Source organism: Procambarus clarkii, chromosome 43 (genome assembly GCF_040958095.1).
Source record: "Procambarus clarkii isolate CNS0578487 chromosome 43, FALCON_Pclarkii_2.0, whole genome shotgun sequence".
Classification (NCBI taxonomy): Eukaryota; Metazoa; Arthropoda; class Malacostraca; order Decapoda; family Cambaridae; genus Procambarus; species Procambarus clarkii.
This window is the reverse complement of record NC_091192.1, coordinates 34,931,340-34,951,015: the sequence shown is the minus strand read 5'-3', so window position 1 is coordinate 34,951,015 and position 19,676 is coordinate 34,931,340. Positions and strand designations below refer to the sequence as shown.

At 42.6% G+C, this 19,676-nt stretch overlaps 2 protein-coding genes across 8 annotated transcripts in view; both read left to right on the top strand.

Annotated features, from left to right (window-relative positions):
* The window catches only part of LOC123755953 (COMM domain-containing protein 4), a 209,806-nt gene extending 194,225 nt beyond the window's left edge, over positions 1-15,581 (top strand). For all 7 annotated transcript variants that reach the window (XM_069300250.1, XM_069300245.1, XM_069300247.1 and 4 more), the window contains 3 exons: positions 9,455-9,655; positions 11,579-11,737; positions 14,964-15,581. In XM_069300250.1, the coding sequence (XP_069156351.1) occupies positions 9,455-9,655; positions 11,579-11,737; positions 14,964-15,004 (401 nt within the window). In that variant the 3' untranslated portion in view covers positions 15,005-15,581. The remainder of the gene's footprint in view (positions 1-9,454; positions 9,656-11,578; positions 11,738-14,963) is intronic.
* A 463-nt stretch (positions 15,582-16,044) lies between these two features.
* LOC138349949 (serine/threonine-protein phosphatase 6 regulatory ankyrin repeat subunit C-like) lies at positions 16,045-17,241 on the top strand. Its single transcript, XM_069299951.1, has one exon. It carries the CDS (start codon positions 16,045-16,047, stop codon positions 17,239-17,241), a length of 1,197 nt encoding a protein of 398 aa, XP_069156052.1.
* The last annotated feature ends 2,435 nt before the right edge of the window (positions 17,242-19,676 follow it).

Sequence of the window (19,676 nt, the reverse complement as noted above, 5' to 3'; positions counted from 1 at the left end):
AGCCTATTGGTCCATATTTCTTGATGCTTCTATATTGGAGCGGAGTCTTGAGGTGGGTAGAATATAGTTGTGCAATAATTGGCTGTTGATTGCTGGTGTTGACTTCTTGATGTGTAGTGCCTCGCAAACGTCGAGCCGCCTGCTATCGCTGTATCTATCGATGATTTCTGTGTTGTTTACTAGGATTTCTCTGGCGATGGTTTGGTTATGGGAAGAGATTATATGTTCCTTAATGGAGCCCTGTTGTTTATGCATCGTTAAACGCCTAGAAAGAGATGTTGTTGTCTTGCCTATATACTGGGTTTTTTGGAGCTTACAGTCCCCAAGTGGGCATTTGAAGGCATAGACGACGTTAGTCTCTTTTAAAGCGTTCTGTTTCGTGTCTGGAGAGTTTCTCATGACAACATCTCTTTCTAGGCGTTTAACGATGCATAAACAACAGGGCTCCATTAAGGAACATATAATCTCTTCCCATAACCAAACCATCGCCAGAGAAATCCTAGTAAACAACACAGAAATCATCGATAGATACAGCGATAGCAGGCGGCTCGACGTTTGCGAGGCACTACACATCAAGAAGTCAACACCAGCAATCAACAGCCAATTATTGCACAACTATATTCTACCCACCTCAAGACTCCGCTCCAATATAGAAGCATCAAGAAATATGGACCAATAGGCTTTCTACAAACACTTCTATTCAATATCCATTGTTTCGTGTTCTGTCTTGTGTTGATACTTTTAATACCCTATTAATATCCTCTAATGCCACATCATCCTTCCCACCTTACTCAAATGTAATGCCACATCACCCTTCCCACCTCACTCAAATGTAGATATAAAACCAGGGAAACGCAAGTTATAATCAGTTGTGTATTTGTGAAGTCTTTGAAAATGTAATAAGTTTTACGAAACGCGCCCGTGTCGCGTCAGACTAGAAATAAAAATGAATTTTGGAGAAGTGATTTTTGATTTACCTCCAATAGTGAAGCATAATGTACGAAAGATTGAGAAAATTCGTGTTAGAATTATTAATCTTACTTTTTCGGTCATATTTAATAAAATATGTCTACAGGAAAGACTGCTACCAAAATATACTAATGTTAAAGTGCACGACCCAGCAGCAAGGAATCAAGCCTTCACGATAAAATATCGCCAGGATCTGATTCGTGATCAGATATACAAGGCAGAGAATGAAATCAAAGACAAAAAAACGCAACTACTTCATGCTACAAACGAGTGGAGAAATAGCAACATCGACCATAGTATCCGTACCCGCATTGAACAACACCTCGACATCCTCACAGACCAACATCACCTCAGCACTGAAACAAGGATTATCAAGAAACTAACAACATTATATGGAGGACCTATGGCAATTCCACGACCAAGAGATGGCTTCCTGAACCTTGCAGGAATTAACCTCACTGAGGACCAAGTCACTCTCCTAAATCTGGGCATAAACTGTCATGTTATGTCCAGACCGAGTGAAATGGCCCGGAAAGTGGAGTTGGAAATTCTGTTGGACGACATATTCGACCTCGAGACACAAAAGAAGGTCACTACCAAAGATACCTTACAAGCAGAACTTATTGCAGAAGGAGGAAAGAATCGAGGCAACTACAGAAGCACCATACTGTCCCCCGAGCTTAGAGCGGCAGCTAAAAGCCTTCGTGAGAACAAGGAGATAGTTGTCAGGAGAGGTGACAAGTCGCCAATATATGTCATTCTTAAAAAAGACGAATATCTGGCGAAAATGAACATCATACTCTCTGACCAAACTAAGTTCCAAAGGGTAACGAAGGACACTACAGCCGAATTAAAAGCAAAGGTCAACAAACTGATCGAAACTGTGAACGCCAAGAAATCCGGACTCCACCTGCCAAAGATCATTGGGGAATATAAACCTGGATATGCGTATGGAAATGTCAAGACGCACAAGCCTGGAAACCCACTTCGGCCAATCATTAGCCAGATACCCACACCCACGTACAGATTGGCGAAGCGACTCAACGGCCTGCTGACTCCTTATGTTCCTTGCGCCTTCAGCCTGAAGTCTCCAAAGGAATTTGTGGACTTACTGCGGGGCGCACGGGCCACAGGGATAAGAGCCTCGTTGGACGTAGAATCGCTGTTTACCAATGTACCTGTGGACGAGACAATCGGAATGATAGCCGACAGAGTGTATCGTGATCCAGCCTGTACTCCTCTTGACATGCCAGAAAGTATTCTGAGGAAACTACTCCAAGCTTGTACTAAAGAGGCACCCTTCTTGAGCCCGGATGGGCACATGTATAAGCAAGTAGATGGGGTCGCTATGGGTTCTCCCCTAGGTGTCCTGTTTGCAAACTTCTACATGGGTACCATCGAGCAAAAAGTCTTAGTCGACATGAACTTGAAACCGGCCATATACTGCAGGTATGTTGACGACATTTTTACACAGGTACCTGATGTTAGACATCTGCAGGAGCTGAAGGAGGCATTTGAGCAGAGTTCCGTGCTGCGTTTCACTTACGAGACGGAAAAGGATGGGAAGCTGCCTTTTCTAGATGTAACAGTCATGGAAAAGGGCGGAGGTTTCCACACTGCAGTCTACACAAAGGAAACAAACATAGGAATGTGCCTAAATGCCAACAGCGACTGCCCTGACAGGTACAAGAGGAGTGTTGTTAACGCATACGTCGACCGTGCTCTCAGCCACAGCTCAGAATGGAAGCAAGTCGACGAAGAACTCTGTAGGGTAAGGCAGGTTCTAGTCAATAACGGCTTCTCCAATGGTTTCATCGAAGACATCATAAGAAGGAAAGTGAAAAGCCATGCAACCTCCGAAGAGACAACTAACACAACACCTATACCCCCTATTAGACTATTTTACAGGAACTTCTTTTCCACAGCTCATAAAACAGAGGAAAGGGTCCTGAAAGATATTGTTAATAGAAACGTTATCCCTACAGACAAAAATCAGAGGATACAACTGACGATTTACTATAAAACCAGAAAAACGGCCAGCCTACTCATGAGAAACTCTCCAGACACGAAACAGAACGCTTTAAAAGAGACTAACGTCGTCTATGCCTTCAAATGCCCACTTGGGGACTGTAAGCTCCAAAAAACCCAGTATATAGGCAAGACAACAACATCTCTTTCTAGGCGTTTAACGATGCATAAACAACAGGGCTCCATTAAGGAACATATAATCTCTTCCCATAACCAAACCATCGCCAGAGAAATCCTAGTAAACAACACAGAAATCATCGATAGATACAGCGATAGCAGGCGGCTCGACGTTTGCGAGGCACTACACATCAAGAAGTCAACACCAGCAATCAACAGCCAATTATTGCACAACTATATTCTACCCACCTCAAGACTCCGCTCCAATATAGAAGCATCAAGAAATATGGACCAATAGGCTTTCTACAAACACTTCTATTCAATATCCATTGTTTCGTGTTCTGTCTTGTGTTGATACTTTTAATACCCTATTAATATCCTCTAATGCCACATCATCCTTCCCACCTTACTCAAATGTAATGCCACATCACCCTTCCCACCTCACTCAAATGTAGATATAAAACCAGGGAAACGCAAGTTATAATCAGTTGTGTATTTGTGAAGTCTTTGAAAATGTAATAAGTTTTACGAAACGCGCCCGTGTCGCGTCAGACTAGAAATAAAAATGAATTTTGGAGAAGTGATTTTTGATTTACCTCCAATAGTGAAGCATAATGTACGAAAGATTGAGAAAATTCGTGTTAGAATTATTAATCTTACTTTTTCGGTCATATTTAATAAAATATGTCTACAGGAAAGACTGCTACCAAAATATACTAATATATATATATATATATATATATATATATATATATATATGCGGAAAATCCACAGAGAAATATGAAATGAGGTGAACGTTTCGGCTTGTTAAAGCCTTTGTCAACACCAGACTGACTAAGGAGAAGGGAGAAGGGGGAGGATATATAGGCCGACACCTGACCAACCCATCCCTAGGGTTGGTCAGGTGTAATTAACCAAAAACAGGTATAACTTAGCTTAGAATGGTCAAAGAGGATTAAGCGGTCAGAGAATAAGGATAAAAGAAAAATGAAAAGCCTCATGAACACACAATATATGAATATACAATTATAATGAGACATTGTAAGCCTCTCTATCAGAGTTGTTTCTTAAACTGTTGTGCAATATTATAACTTAATATTGCACAACAGTTTAAGAAACAACTACATATCCTCCCCCTTCTCCCTTCTCCTTAGTCAGTCTGGTGTTGACAAAGGCTTTAACAAGCCGAAACGTTCACCTCTTTTCATATTTCTCTGTGGATTTTCCGCATAAAATGATCAGTGTTTTGTGATCGTCAATTGCATATATATATATATATATATATATATATATATATATATATATATATATATATATATATATATATATATATATATATATATATATAAAGGTTACAAACATACAAGACAAATGCCTAAAGGTTATGGATCACTTAAAGCTCCTCCGCTTCCAGACAGGAACCGAGGACGCAGCAAGCATTTCCCCTCTGGATCGCCACACTGAGGCGATATATATATATATATATATATATATATATATATATATATATATATATATATATATATATCTATGACGTACCTAGTAGCCAGAACGCACTTCTCAGCCTACTATGCAAGGCCCGATTTGCCTAATAAGCCAAGTTTTCATGAATTAATATATTTTCTCTAATTTTTTTCTTATGAAATGATAAAGCTACCCATTTCATTATGTATGAAGTCAATTTTTTTATTGGAGGTAAAATTAACGTAGATATATGACCGAACCTAACCAACCCTACCTAACCTAACCTATCTTTATAGGCTAGGTTAGGTTAGGTAGCCGAAAAAGTTAGGTTAGGTTAGGTAGGTTAGGTAGTCGAAAAACAATTAATTCATGAAAACTTGGCTTATTAGGCAAATTGGGCCTTGCATAGTAGGCTGAAAAGTGCGTTCTGGCTACTAGGTACGACATATATATATATATATATATATATATATATATATATATATATATATATATATATATATATATATATATATATATATATATTAGTATATTTTGGTAGCAGTCTTTCCTGTAGACATATATTATTAAATATGACCGAAAAAGTTAGATTAATAATTCTAACACGAATTTTCTCGATCTTTCGTACGTTTCTTTTCACTGTTGGTGGTAATTCAAAAATCAATTCTCCAAAATTCATTTTTATTTCTAGTCTGACGCGACACTTGAGCGCGTTTCGTAAAACTTATTACATTTTCAAAAACTTTAGTTTACACATACACAACTGAATAGAACTTACACATCGATTTGTTTATATCTACATTTGAGTGAGGTGGATGGGGTGAGGTGGTATTAATAGGGTATTAATTTCATCAACACAAGACAGAACACGAAACAATGGGTATTGAATGGAAGTGATTGTAGAAAGCCTATTGGTCCATATTTCTTGATGCTTCTATATTGGAGCGGAGTCTTGAGGTGGGTAGAATATAGTTGTGCATTAATTGGCTGTTGATTGCTGGTGTTGACTTCTTAATGTGTAGTGCCTCGCAAACGTCAAGCCGCCTGCTATCGCTGTATCTATCGATGATTTCTGTGTTGTTTACTAGGATTTCTCTGGCGATGGTTTGGTTGTGGGAAGAGATTATATGTTCCTTAATGGAGCCCTGTTGCTTATGCATCGTTAAACGCCTAGAAAGAGATGTTGTTGTCTTGCCTATATACTGGTTTTTTTGGAGCTTACAGTCCCCCAAGAGGGCATTTGAAGGCATAGACGACGTTGGTCTCTTTTAAAGCGTTCTGCTTTGTGTCTGGAGAGTTTCTCATGAGTAGGCTGGCCGTTTTTCTTGTTTTATAGTAAATTGTCAGTTGTATCCTCTGATTTTTGTCTGTAGGGATAACGTTTCTATTAACAATATCTTTCAGGACCCTTTCCTCCGTTTTATGAGCTGTGGAAAAGAAGTTCCTGTAAAATAGTCTAAAAGGGAGTATAGGTGTTGTGTTAGTTGTCTCTTCAGAGGTTGCATGGCGTTTCACTTTCCTTCTTATGATGTCTTCGACGAAACCATTGGAGAAGCCGTTGTTGACTAGGACCTGCCTTACCCTACAGAGTTCTTCGTCGACTTGCTTCCATTCTGAGCTGTGGCTGAGAGCACGGTCGACATAAGCGTTAACAACACTCCTCTTGTACCTGTCTGGGCAGTGCTGTTGGCATTTAGGCACATTCCTATGTTCGTTTCCTTAGTGTAGACTGCAGTGTGGAAACCTCCGCTCTTTTCCATGACTGTTACATCTAGAAAGGGCAGCTTCCCATCCTTTTCCATCTCGTAAGTGAAACGCAGCACGGAACTCTGCTCAAATGCCTCCTTCAGCTCCTGCAGATGTCTGACAACAGGTACCTGTGTAAAAATGTCGTCAACATACCTGCAGTATATGGCCGGTTTCAAGTTCATTTCGACTAAGACTTTTTGCTCGATGGTACCCATGTAGAAGTTTGCAAACAGGACACCTAGGGGGGAACCCATGGCGACCCCATCTACTTGCTTATACATGTGCCCATCCGGGCTCAAGAAGGGTGCCTCTTTAGTACAAGCTTGGAGTAGTTTCCTCAGAATGTTTTCTGGTATGTCAAGAGGAGTGCAGGCCGGATCACGATACACTCTGTCGGCTATCATCCCGATTGTCTCGTCCACAGGTACATTGGTAAACAGGGATTCTACGTCCAACGAGGCTCTTATCCCTGTGGCCCGTGTGCCCCGCAATAAGTCAACAAATTCCTTTGGAGACTTCAGGCTGAAGGCGCAAGGGACATAAGGAGTCAGCAGGCCATTGAGTCGCTTCGCCAGTCTGTACGTGGGTGTGGGTATCTGGCTAATGATTGGCCGAAGTGGGTTTCCAGGCTTGTGTGTCTTGACATTTCCATACTCATATCCAGGTTTATATTCCCCAATAACCTTTGGCAGGTGGAGTCCGGATTTCTTGGCATTCACAGTTTCGATCAGTTTGTTGACCGTTGCTTTCAATTCGGCTGTAGTGTCCTTCGTTACCCTTTGAAATTTAGTTTGGTCAGAGAGTATGAGGTTCATTTTCGCCAGATATTCGTCTTTTTTAAGAATGACGTATATTGGCGACTTGTCACCTCTCCTGACAACTATCTCCTTGTTCTCACGAAGGCTCTTAGCTGCCGCTTTGAGCTCGGGGGACAGTATGGTGCTTCTGTAGTTGCCTCGATTCTTTCCTCCTTCTGCAATAAGTTCTGCTTGTAAGGTATCTATGGTAGTGACCTTCTTTTGTGTCTCGAGGTCGAATATGTCGTCCAACAGAATTTCCAACTCCACTTTCCGGGCCATCTCACTCGGTCTGGACATAACGTGACAGTTTATACCCAGATTTAGGAGAGTGACTTGGTCCTCAGTGAGGTTAATTCCTGCAAGGTTCAGGAAGCCATCTCTCGGTCGTGGAATTGCCATAGGTCCTCCATATAACGTTGTTATATACCGGAGACTAGCATCTTCACGGCAGAACTTTATGCTATTCTCTATGCTCTTCGTCTCCTGCTTTCTCGCTGTCAATGCTTCTTTGTTGTTGTAGTTGACTCTTGCAGTGCTCTCATGGCTCTAGAGTCCTGTAATCCAGTCCATCCAGTGGTAGTTGAGATTCAACATTGTCTGTTTCTTATCTCCAGTAGATTTAAGACAGTTGAATTTTGCTGGGTTCCCAGCCATATTAGTGTCTCTTTAAATGAGCGTGCGGACGCTGCCGCTAAGGAAGCTATTCGCACTTGTCCCATCTCCCATAAAGGTATTTCTTATTTTGACTATTACCCAGTTATTCATTCCTCTATCCTTGCCCTTTGGCAGGGTTGTTGGTCTTCTGTTACTGGTAACAGAAGACCAGTGTCCCTGTGGCCTTCCTCCTGCCACCGTAACCAGCGGGGGAAAATGGTTCTAGCAAGGTTGCGTATTGGCCATACACGCTTAACTCACAGACACTTAGTGGAACGCCGCCCTGCTCCTTATTGTCCTAACTGCATTGTCCCTCTTACAGTTGTGCATATCCTTGTTGAATGTCCTGACTTCCAGGACGAGCATATGTCTTGCTTTCCGACTGTCCCTCGCGGTCACTTGTCCCTCAATCGAATTCTTGGTGAATCGGATACTTTTGATATCGTTCGCCTTATGCGTTTCTCTTCTCATATTGGCATCCTCAGTGATATTTAGCGCCCTCTGATTATTCCGCACATTTGAAGGTGCTACATAGCCTTCCCGGCTTGGTGCCTTCTTTGATAATTACTTACTTGCTGCTCTTGGGTCTCTTGTAGATTTAAGATGTATATATATATATATATATATATATATATATATATATATATATATATATATATATATATATATATATATATATATATATATATATATATTGTGTTTGTGTACTTGCCTAACAGAGTTCACTAGCCTTGTGCCCACTGCATTACATTTATTTATTTTGATGTTAAAATCCTTTGTGGAAGCCAGCATTAAAGATGGGGATGGAAGTGGCTTCCACACCTTCTCTCAGTGTATTCCACTTGTTGACCACCTGTACAGGATACCAGTATTTCCTTACATTCCTTTTGCTCATTTGTTTTTCCAGCTTCGTGTGTGTGTTTGTGTGTGTTTGTGTGTGTTTGTGTTTGTGTGTTTGTGTGTGTGTGTGTGTGTGTGTGTGTGTGTGTGTGTGTGTGTGTGTGTGTGTGTGTGTGTGTGTGTGTGTGTGTGTGTGTTTACAGGGTCGAGCAGTTAGCTGATGGTTCCCGCTTTTACAAACCATCGGCTGTGATATCCCAACCTATTTTTTTCCTTTTTATCATATTTACTACACGTTCACACACACATAACATATTTATTACACGTTCACACAAACACACACTATCAGGGCCCCCAGCTTATCAGGGTGCCGATGATAAATACGAAAACCATTTACCACCACCTGAGCACCAGCAGAGTACTCCTTCTCTTATACTGCGACTTCCGACGCCCTACCTAGGCTGATCACTCACTGGAGATTCACCCGGTAATGATCCAAGTCACAGAGAAGGGGCTTAACATCACTGTGATGGGAACTTGGCTGAGAAGTTACTCCGTAGTCACGTGCTCCCACCCAAACTGAGCACCAGTGACTGACCCTCTCTCCTTGTCTTGGGTGACCTAGTTCCCCTTTGTTTTCTGTGTACTGTCGTCCAGTCTAAAGTTAGGGCACAGTGTATATTTACAAAGTGGTGAATACACTGGATCATAATACCCCTCTCACTGCCCCTTCACATCACCCCCCCCTTATCCCCTGCCCTCACAACTCTCCCTACCCCCACCCTCATTATTCCCCTCCCCTGATACTCACTACCCTCTCCCACCCCCTACAGGTGAGAGTCAGGCCCATGCCGTGGTTGCCGCCATCCGCTGGGTGCTGGAGAGTGCTGCGGGAGCCGTGGTGGCGGCTGGCGTGCTGGACTCTGAGCTCCAGCAGCTGGGTCTGCCCAAGGAGCACGCCGCCGCCCTCACCAAGGTCTACAGCGACCATCACCACGAGCTGCTTCGTCGTCTGCATGATACCAGCCTTAAAGGTCACACTTCAAACTCTCAGTGTTTGTGTATAATGAATAAAGTAGTCGGCTTTATTCATTATATAGGCCGACTAACTCGTGGGAGTTGGGGTACCATTTACATTTAATATAAAAAGGTAGGCCCATTTGCTCCAATAATTTTGGGAACGACAAGTACAAGATGCAGATAACTGCATACAGCATCACTTAGATGAGAGAAGGCTGTAATCCAGAGAGGACTTTTGCCTGTAAATTCTTTGTCAACTTTTAGATACATAGGCCTATTGTTTGCACACGAGCTAATATGGAAATTTTGAGATCTTGATGAAGTGGAAGGGAACTGTTAGGATAAAGTGCCAAGCCATTACGACTATATAGCACTGAGAATTGGTCAGGATAAGGATTTGGGATGGGACGGGGTAAAGGAATTATGCCTAACCACTTCGGACAGTCGGGGATTGAACGCCGACCTTTATGACGCAAGACAGACGCTCCACCGTACAGTCCAAGAGGTTAGGCTAGACGGGCGTCCAGCTCTAGCAATAACATAGAAAAATAAAATTAATTGCTAGGAGATACAACTTTAGAATGAGGCAATCGGTAGAAACCATGAGGAGGATTCGAACCTGCACACTCGGTACTTCCAAGCACACGCCCTAAACCACCAGCCCACGATATGCTACAAACGTAATGTAACCTGGGATTCAACTAAATCCTCGAGGATTCAATTGAATCCCGAGGCATCTTCTGATCCCAAACCAGAATTACATTGTACTCTGGCTGTGATATGGGAGGTCTTCCCTAACGCTTCTCTTCTAATGCACAAAGAAATCCCCTTAACACGATGAAATGCAAGTTCAAATCTTCCTCGTGGCTCCTACTGATTGTCTCACTGATACATCAGGTTAATCTGGGTTCTTTGTGTGTTAGATTGAGTTACATTTTTAACTGGTGCAGCGGGTCTCCTGTACTCGACTTCTCATATAAACCTAACCAGTTATAAATGTACTACCATTTCTTGTAATAAAGTGTTTGATTGATTAAATAATATATCAATATAAAACGTAACATAATCCCTTGTCTCTCCTCTCTACCTCCCTTACCTCATCGATCCCTCCCTTACATCAACGCCCCTTACCTCATCCCTTCCCCTTTTTGCCTGTGTTAGGTTTGATGACGGCATCGCAGGTGAAGCATTGTAAACAAGTTGGTCTTCATATCATCTTGTTTCTCTACGTTCCGTGGCGTTAATATGCACTGGCACGTGTCTTAAGACTATATCAGCGAACCAGTGTTTACTTCTGTCATCTTTAAACCTGTCTTTGTCCAATTTGAGTCTCATTTATTGCTGCCTTTTCTTGTGTGTGATGCGATAGTCCAATACTCTATTTTGTTTATGTACTTTTTGCTAAGGTATTGCCTGCATCGTCTGGCACCGTCTGTGTTACATTCATCGGTGTTATCATTATTTTCATGATCATATACCACCCAATCCCACACATGACAAGAAGGGAAAATGGTGACGTTTTGAGCCCATCTTGGAGGGAAAGTGACGACGTTTTGGCCCATCCTATAAGGAAAGTGGCGACGTTTTGGCCCATCCTATAAGGAAAGTGACGACGTTTTGGCCCATCCTATAAGGAAAGTGGCGACGTTTTGGCCCATCCTATAAGGAAAGTGGCGACGTTTTGGTCCACCCTAGAAGGAAAGTGGCTACGTTTTGGCCCACCCTAGAAGGAAAGTGGCGGCGTTTTGGCCCACCCTATAAGGAAAGTGTCGTTACGGTCTGTGGTGGACCTTCATCAAGTTACAAGTGGATGGATCGATCATCACTTCCATTTCACATGTGCGGGTTGGGTGTAGTTCCAGACAAGTCAGTATGACCTATTCTCGCCATAATTGTATGTTTTTAAGAGTAGATTTATAATGCATTTCTCCCGGCAGTTGGAGGCGACATCAGTTGGTCGTGCAAGGTTGTGGGCGTAAGTGTGGGCGGGAATCAGAAGGCCGCGGTGCAGCTGAGTCTCCAGGGTGGCCAGCCGCCCACCGGCCCGCCCACCACTCTCACCCTCACTCCCGCCCAGCTACACGCCCTCATCCATGGTTGGTTTCATTTGTTTACCTTGCACTTTATTGTTAATTATAAATAATGAAATTTCTGGGGGGGGAGAAGCCTCCTTGTGGCTCCCTGGAGCTACTGAGGGAGTCCCATCTGCTAGGTCGCATCAGTCATAGAGCTCTATAGGCCTACCAGTGGCACAACCTGACACCCCCATCCCCCCCCCCTTCAGAGACACAGGGAGCTGTGACATTTTATTCTCCTGCCACCTCGCCACGGAAGGCAGTCAGAAAGTCAGCGAGTCAAAACTCCCTGGATTCAAAACTGGAGTCCAAAGAGAACAAAGCCTCCAAACCCGCCTAAAGAACTTCCCTCAGCTATGTAAACAAATGATCGAATTCGCGCACTATACTCATAGTGCACCCAAAATTTGCCAGTGCAAGCTACTGAACATATGGCCTGTATGACTAACCATCCTGCGAGATGAGGACTTTTAGTATCACTGCTGCCTTACTCACTCTAGTGTTCATGATGATATCCTCATAATGCACCCAGTGTTTGCCAGTGCAGACTATTGATCACGTGCCTCTCTATGACTAACCATCCTGTGTGATGGGGATTTTTAGCACCATGTAGCTAGCTTTTTGACACACTGTACTCCCCTTCATATAGTCTAGGGTAGCTGCTCAAATGCACATGTACCTAAATGTGTTAATAACAAAAAATGGCTGTCGGGGCGCACTGGTGGGTAGCGTGCTTCTCTCAGCATGCTGAGGTCGACCAACACGGCCGCGTGAACCAGGCTGTTGGCTTACTTTTAAGACCGGCAGAACAATCCCAGTGCCTCGGTGCGCTGCTTGGTTCACACTTCAGGGCATCTGGACATCGGCAGCTGGTTTGGTGGTCCTACATGGATATTCCCCCGAGCCTGCTCTCACTTCGTGCGAGTTTTAGGGTTGTTCATCATCCACGCCATGCAGCGACGATCATTCCTTTTGTCTGCCATGCTACATGTTGGGTCAGTGACACTTCGACTCTGATTCCAGTGGGGTTTGCGCTCCCCCATGGTATTTTTCTTTCAGACCCTCCTCATGAGGTTTGGGCTTACCAGGCAGTGCATATTTGTTTTGAATATTTGTTTTGCTAGGTTGCAGCTGTCTGTTGTGTGGCAGGTTAAATGCCCTGGAGCTGCCCTGGTGTTTAGGGACCTGGAATTAGAGGTGTTGGTGAACTCCAACATGGCTACTTTTCCTTCACCTTCAGAGCATGGTTCGCCCTTTCTCTGATCATTTCCTCGCCCTGCTCTGAAGCCTGATTTGGGGCTTTTGTACCCAAATCATCTGAAGGTTTCCGGGTCAGGACAGGGTTTAGCTCAAGATGTAGCTCGGCCAGCTCCGGAGGAGGGGGGGGGTGCCCTTTTCGAACCGGGCACAGTCAATTGAGCCGGCTGATCCCACCAAACCACTTCTGGGTTTTCCTTTCAGCCAGCCTCTTCCTCATTTGATGCCTCTCTCTTGGACTCTGCTTTTCTATCCCGGACGGTGGGCGAGGATACTGGCTCGACCCTGGGGACCGTGACTTCAGCTTCCAGGGTTTGTGAGGAGTAAGATATGGGCCTTTGTGTCCCTTTGACTGTGCATGTTTCCTGGTTACCACCGATGAGAGTCTCCCTTTGCTAGGGAAAGGGTTCATATCCTCCCTCCTTGCACGAGTATGATTTGGATGCGGCTTCCCCAGGATTCGGTTCCGTGTGCCTTTAGGCCTATCAGGATCATTCTTCCAGAGGTTTTTTTCCTCTTGGGTCCCCCCCTGTGGCGGCTCAGGACCTTTTTTTTCTTTTTTACCTCCTGCGAGACTCGGATTTCGCCTTTATGATGGACCTTTCATCTTTTGAATTTGCGTCTTCTCTTTATTGAATGCATTATGAGGTTATAATCTTCCTGGGTGGCAGATAATCCTGTGTTCTCGCTTGGTGCAACTCGTCATATCCGCACACTGAGGTGGTGTGAGGTGGCTGTGTTGCAGGTGTTTCTAAAGATCTTTCTTTGGCGCCTCTCAATTTCTGCCTGTTTGCTCCCTCTCTTGCTCCTGATGATAGTCTTGTGCGGCTCCGTGCCCAAGTTCCTCTGTTGTCGGCCGCACTATTGGTGAATGATCTTCGCTGTCTGTGTGTGGGTTCCGTCGTGCTTTTCCCGAGTCTCCATGAGCTGCATACTAATTGTCTCGTGGAGGATGTTGGTGTGCTCGGCAGGGGGGCCCCACATGTGGGTGTGCTCGGCAGGGGCCCCACATCTGGGTGTGCTCGGCAGAGGCCCCACATGTGGGTGTGCTCGGCAGGGGCCCCACATCTGGGTGTGCTCGGCAGGGGGCCCCACATGTGGGTGTGCTCGGCAGGGGCCCCACATCTGGGTGTGCTCGGCAGGGGGCCCCACATGTGGGTGTGCTCGGCAGGGGCCCCACATCTGGGTGTGCTCGGCAGGGGGCCCCACATGTGGGTGTGCTCGGCAGGGGCCCCACATCTGGGTGTGCTCGGCAGGGGGCCCCACATGTGGGTGTGCTCGGCAGGGGGCCTACATGCAGGGGTCGAATCCTCAGCTGTCAGTTGGAAGGTGCAACATAGCCACCACACATAATGTTCTTTGTGGTCCTCCGGTGACAGTTTGCTCCCCAGCACCACCACTAGGTCTTTCTAAGCTGTTAAAGCCTTTCCACGTAATTTGTAAGTTGTGTGTGGCCTTGTTCCTCCTCTTCCATATTCCATAATACAACATTTATTATCATTGAAATTTCATGTCAGGTGTTGCTCCATACACTTATTTTGTCCAGGTCATCTTGGAGGACATTGCAATTGTGTAAGTTTCTTATCTTTCCTAGTGTATTGATTGTTGACCAATCCGCACACTAGAAAATGAAGGGACGACGGCGTTTCAGTCCGTCCTGGACCATTCTCAAGTCGATTCCTAGTGTATGTAATTAGCTAAGTGTAATCACCTAAGTGTAATTACAGGATGAGATTTAAACAGAGGGGGGCTGTGTATTGCCTGAAAATAGAATTTGTTAAAGTTCTGATGGCTGATTTTTGCTGGGTGATGATGAGTTTGTGGTCGTTTGCTGTGATTGAACCCGATGCACAGATTCCGTAAGTTAAAATAGTTTGTAGTACAGTATTGTGTGAGAAGAGCAGAATGGGGAATATAATATGTTGGTGTGATTGCATAAATTGTATATACGACATTGGCTTCAAGGCTTAATTTTTGTTTCCTCTGTCAGAACTGACAGAAGCAAGACAGTTAATGGAGAGCGTGCACTAGTAGGACCCCCAGCAAGCTTACCAGGGTCTCCTTCATCAGTGTGACTGACCTCAGTATGACACACTACAGCACACTACAGCATCAGTATGTACCAGTGATAAACATCTGAATGGTAAACCCTTTAAAATCAAAGTGATATGCAAATTACTAACAATGTAGTCTTTATGTGTAGATAAAAAACACACAATATGACAAATTAACTGCAGTTAGAGGTAGTAGCCTGTGTAGTAGTAGTAGTAGTCTGGACAGTAGTAGTCTGGATGCAAACATGATCATGACTATTTGTTTACTCTATGTGTTGTTAAGTGTTGGATTAACTCCACATTTCTTATTGGCATCTTTTTGTCTGACTTCCATCTGCCCTACATTTAATTTAATGCCCAAACGCTGTGTGTACTACTGTAGTGGCTTCATTATATATACGTACTCTGTATCAAGTAATTACCCCCTATATCATCATATTTATGTCTTTTAAATACAATGATGATAATTAAAATATACAATACTGTATTTCCAAAACTGTTGAAGAATTGTCCTTTTTCTGTACTATATAGAGAAAATAAAGTTATATCAATTATTTGTATTACTGTACACTAAACCTCTCGAAGCGTTTTCTGCACATTTGTCAATAGTGTTCTGAGGTCTACCATGGAAGGTCTCGAAGCTTATATGTTGCCATGGCCTTGGGCAACACAAGCTTAAATGTTGCCATGGCCTTGGACAACACAAGCTTATATGTTGCCATGGTCTAGGACAACACAAGCTTATATGTTGCCATGGTCTAGGACAACACAAGCTTATATGTTGCCATGGCCTTGGACAACACAAGCTTAAATGTTGCCATGGCCTTGGGCAACACAAGCTTATATGTTGCCATGGCCTTGGACAACACAAGCTTAAATGTTGCCATGGCCTTGGGCAACACAAGCTTATATGTTGCCATGGCCTTGGGCAACACAAGCTTATATGTTGCCATGGTCTAGGACAACACAAGCTTAAATGTTGCCATGGTCTAGGACAACACAAGCTTATATGTTGCCATGGTCTTGGACAACACAAGCTTATATGTTGCCATGGCCTTGGGCAACACAAGCTTATATGTTGCCATGGCCTTGGACAACACAAGCTTAAATGTTGCCATGGCCTTGGACAACACAAGCTTATATGTTGCCATGGCCTTGGGCAACACAAGCTTATATGTTGCCATGGCCTTGGACAACACAAGCTTAAATGTTGCCATGGCCTTGGGCAACACAAGCTTATATGTTGCCATGGCCTTGGACAACACAAGCTTATATGTTGCCATGGTCTTGGACAACACAAGCTTATATGTTGCCATGGTCTTGGACAACACAAGCTTATATGTTGCCATGGCCTTGGGCAACACAAGCTTATATGTTGCCATGGCCTTGGACAACACAAGCTTAAATGTTGCCATGGCCTTGGGCAACACAAGCTTATATGTTGCCATGGCCTTGGGCAACACAAGCTTATATGTTGCCATGGCCTTGGACAACACAAGCTTATATGTTGCCATGGTCTTGGACAACACAAGCTTATATGTTGCCATGGTCTTGGGCAACACAAGCTTATATGTTGCCATGGCCTTGGGCAACACAAGCTTATATGTTGCCATGGCCTTGGACAACACAAGCTTAAATGTTGCCATGGCCTTGGGCAACACAAGCTTATATGTTGCCATGGCCTTGGGCAACACAAGCTTATATGTTGCCATGGCCTTGGACAACACAAGCTTATATGTTGCCATGGTCTTGGACAACACAAGCTTATATGTTGCCATGGTCTTGGACAACACAAGCTTATATGTTGCCATGGCCTTGGGCAACACAAGCTTATATGTTGCCATGGCCTTGGACAACACAAGCTTATATGTTGCCATGGTCTTGGGCAACACAAGCTTATATGTTGCCATGGCCTTGGGCAACACAAGCTTATATGTTGCCATGGCCTTGGACAACACAAGCTTATATGTTGCCATGGCCTTGGGCAACACAAGCTTATATGTTGCCATGGCCTTGGGCAACACAAGCTTATATGTTGTCATGGTCTTGGACAACACAAGCTTATATGTTGCCATGGCCTTGGGCAACACAAGCTTATATGTTGCCATGGTCTTGGACAACACAAGCTTAAATGTTGCCATGGCCTTGGACAACACAAGCTTAAATGTTGCCATGGCCTTGGACAACACAAGCTTATATGTTGCCATGGTCTAGGACAACACAAGCTTATATGTTGCCATGGCCTTGGGCAACACAAGCTTATATGTTGCCATGGCCTTGGACAACACAAGCTTAAATGTTGCCATGGCCTTGGACAACACAAGCTTATATGTTGCCATGGCCTTGGACAACACAAGCTTAAATGTTGCCATGGCCTTGGACAACACAAGCTTATATGTTGCCATGGCCTTGGGCAACATAGGCTCAGCCAGGGTGTGATGGACTAGGGTAATTTGGGAATTTAGTCAATTGATAAATTACTATAATAGTGTAATATAATGAAAAAGTAACCAAGTCAGCTTCTTTGGCAAGCAGTTTAGAAGTAGTATATTAATACAGTAGATTTATGATGACGATACATATGTTTTTTGTAAGTTTGGAGAGTATGTAAAATTCAATTCAATTATTGAAGTGGATACAGTACCTAGAGCTTAATTAAAATTGATAAATTTAGGTACATTCTGTTAACTCCTAATTGGTACAGCTATTTAAGTCTTACATTGAGGTGTGTATGACTAAAAATAATTAAGAAATTAGATGGGGGAAAAATCACATATGGCACTTAGAGTAGTGTAGGAGTTAAGGCTACTAATATGCACAGTGTTGCAAAAGCAAGATGTGCCAGGTTAAACAATTTCTTAGCCACCTTGTTTTGATTCACAAGAACCACACCCCAACTAATTAATGTAGATTTTGATTAATGCTCAACAGTAATTTTTTATTTTCTGTGGAATTTCTTTTCAATTCTCCACAAATTGATGATTATTCAGGTAACCAAAGCTTTGATGGTTGAGAAGTTATCAGTTTTATTATCAGAAGTTATCATGGTATCAGTTGAGAAGAACTTCCCTCTGATTTGGATGAGCAATCTTCACTTAGTGGTAGTACGAAGAGTGACGGCATGGAAGGTACAAGCTGTGGATTCTTTTACCCAAAAAGTCTGTTTTGTACCTCAGTATTGATTTTGTAGATGACCTGAGAAACGCAGCAACCAAAACTTATATTTTCTAGGACTAGTATACACATATATACTCAATTAGGCCATTACTAAATACGAACTAAATTAGGCTGCATATATTAGGCCTAGAGTTGCTTATTTTGCCTAGGAGATGTTAGGTTAAATTGCTGCATTTTCTGTTATGCTATTTAGTGTACCATAGTATAAAACATGGACCTGTTTGGTTCAAGAGTTTATACATTACAGCCACACTCAGTTGATATAGGTGATATAATTTTTGAAGGGTGGATTGTATTCGCCAAAAGCCATGATTGTCATGTATACTTTTATAATTTGATGGTTTATAAATTTTGATAATCATTTAAAATCTAGAATATGCAGTATTAAATTCATAAGATAACTTCATCGATGTTGTATCCACTTAGTTGTCTTTATATTGTAATGATAATTACCAGGCTGTCGACTACAAAAACAGTACTGTATTTCTAATCCATTACAAGTTATTTAGGACTCATATTCAAAATATATAAAGTATATTCAAATATACTCGTAAAGTATATTTATGGCTCATTCAGAGTTCAGGTATATTCCCTTAAGGAATTGATAATTCATAATTAAAATCTAGGTACCATATTGCCTTGGCAACTGGCTCTCACTTCAGCTTTAAAATTAAATATTTTATTATCAATTGACTTAATTGTTTAGTTTACCCACGCGGATATAGGGACATACAGTGTTGATGTAACATAGAATCAACATTGATTCAATGTCCCAGTGTTGGGTTGATTCTATGTCCAAGTGGACATATGTTGGGCAAACGATGTTGATTCGACTTTGATTCTTCATTACTTGAACACATTTTGCCCACTAAAATTGAATTAACATTATTCAAGAATGTGTTTACTAGCTGAGAGTTCATAAATCATGCTATTTATGAGTAAAATATGCCTGGAATATCTATACTGATTAAAAAGGAATATTGTTTATATTTAATTTTACAATTAAAATGTCATTCCAGTAATTTTTTTATTTTATTTCCCAATAATAAAGGAATACAGCTTTATGTAACTCCCATTACGTACAGTGTGTGCATGTATTGGTTGTTTGTGTAGAATGCATTGTATTTGTATGTATGGGTTGCTCATGCAAAATATTGTATATATATGTGCATACAGGCTACTCATGTAGAATGCAGCTTGTACCCACATACATGTGCAATGTATTTAGTGTATAGTGTGTGTACTTATGTATGTGTACTAGAGAAATACTTCTCCAGTATTTAAGGTATTTCTTACACCGGAAAAATATGCTAAGTGGGGTACCAAAGGGGTCTATTTTGGGTCGAACCCTGTTTGTCATATACATCAATGACATAGATGAGAATATTGCAAACTACATTATCAAATTTGTAGATGACACAAAGATTTATGATAAAGTGGGAAATTATAATATTAAAGCCTTGCAAATATAT

Bases quoted from the DNA above. Each gene is read 5' to 3' on its own strand.
- LOC138349949 (XM_069299951.1), top strand. From the start codon at position 16,045: ATGGTCTTGGACAACACAAGCTTATATGTTGCCATGGCCTTGGGCAAC.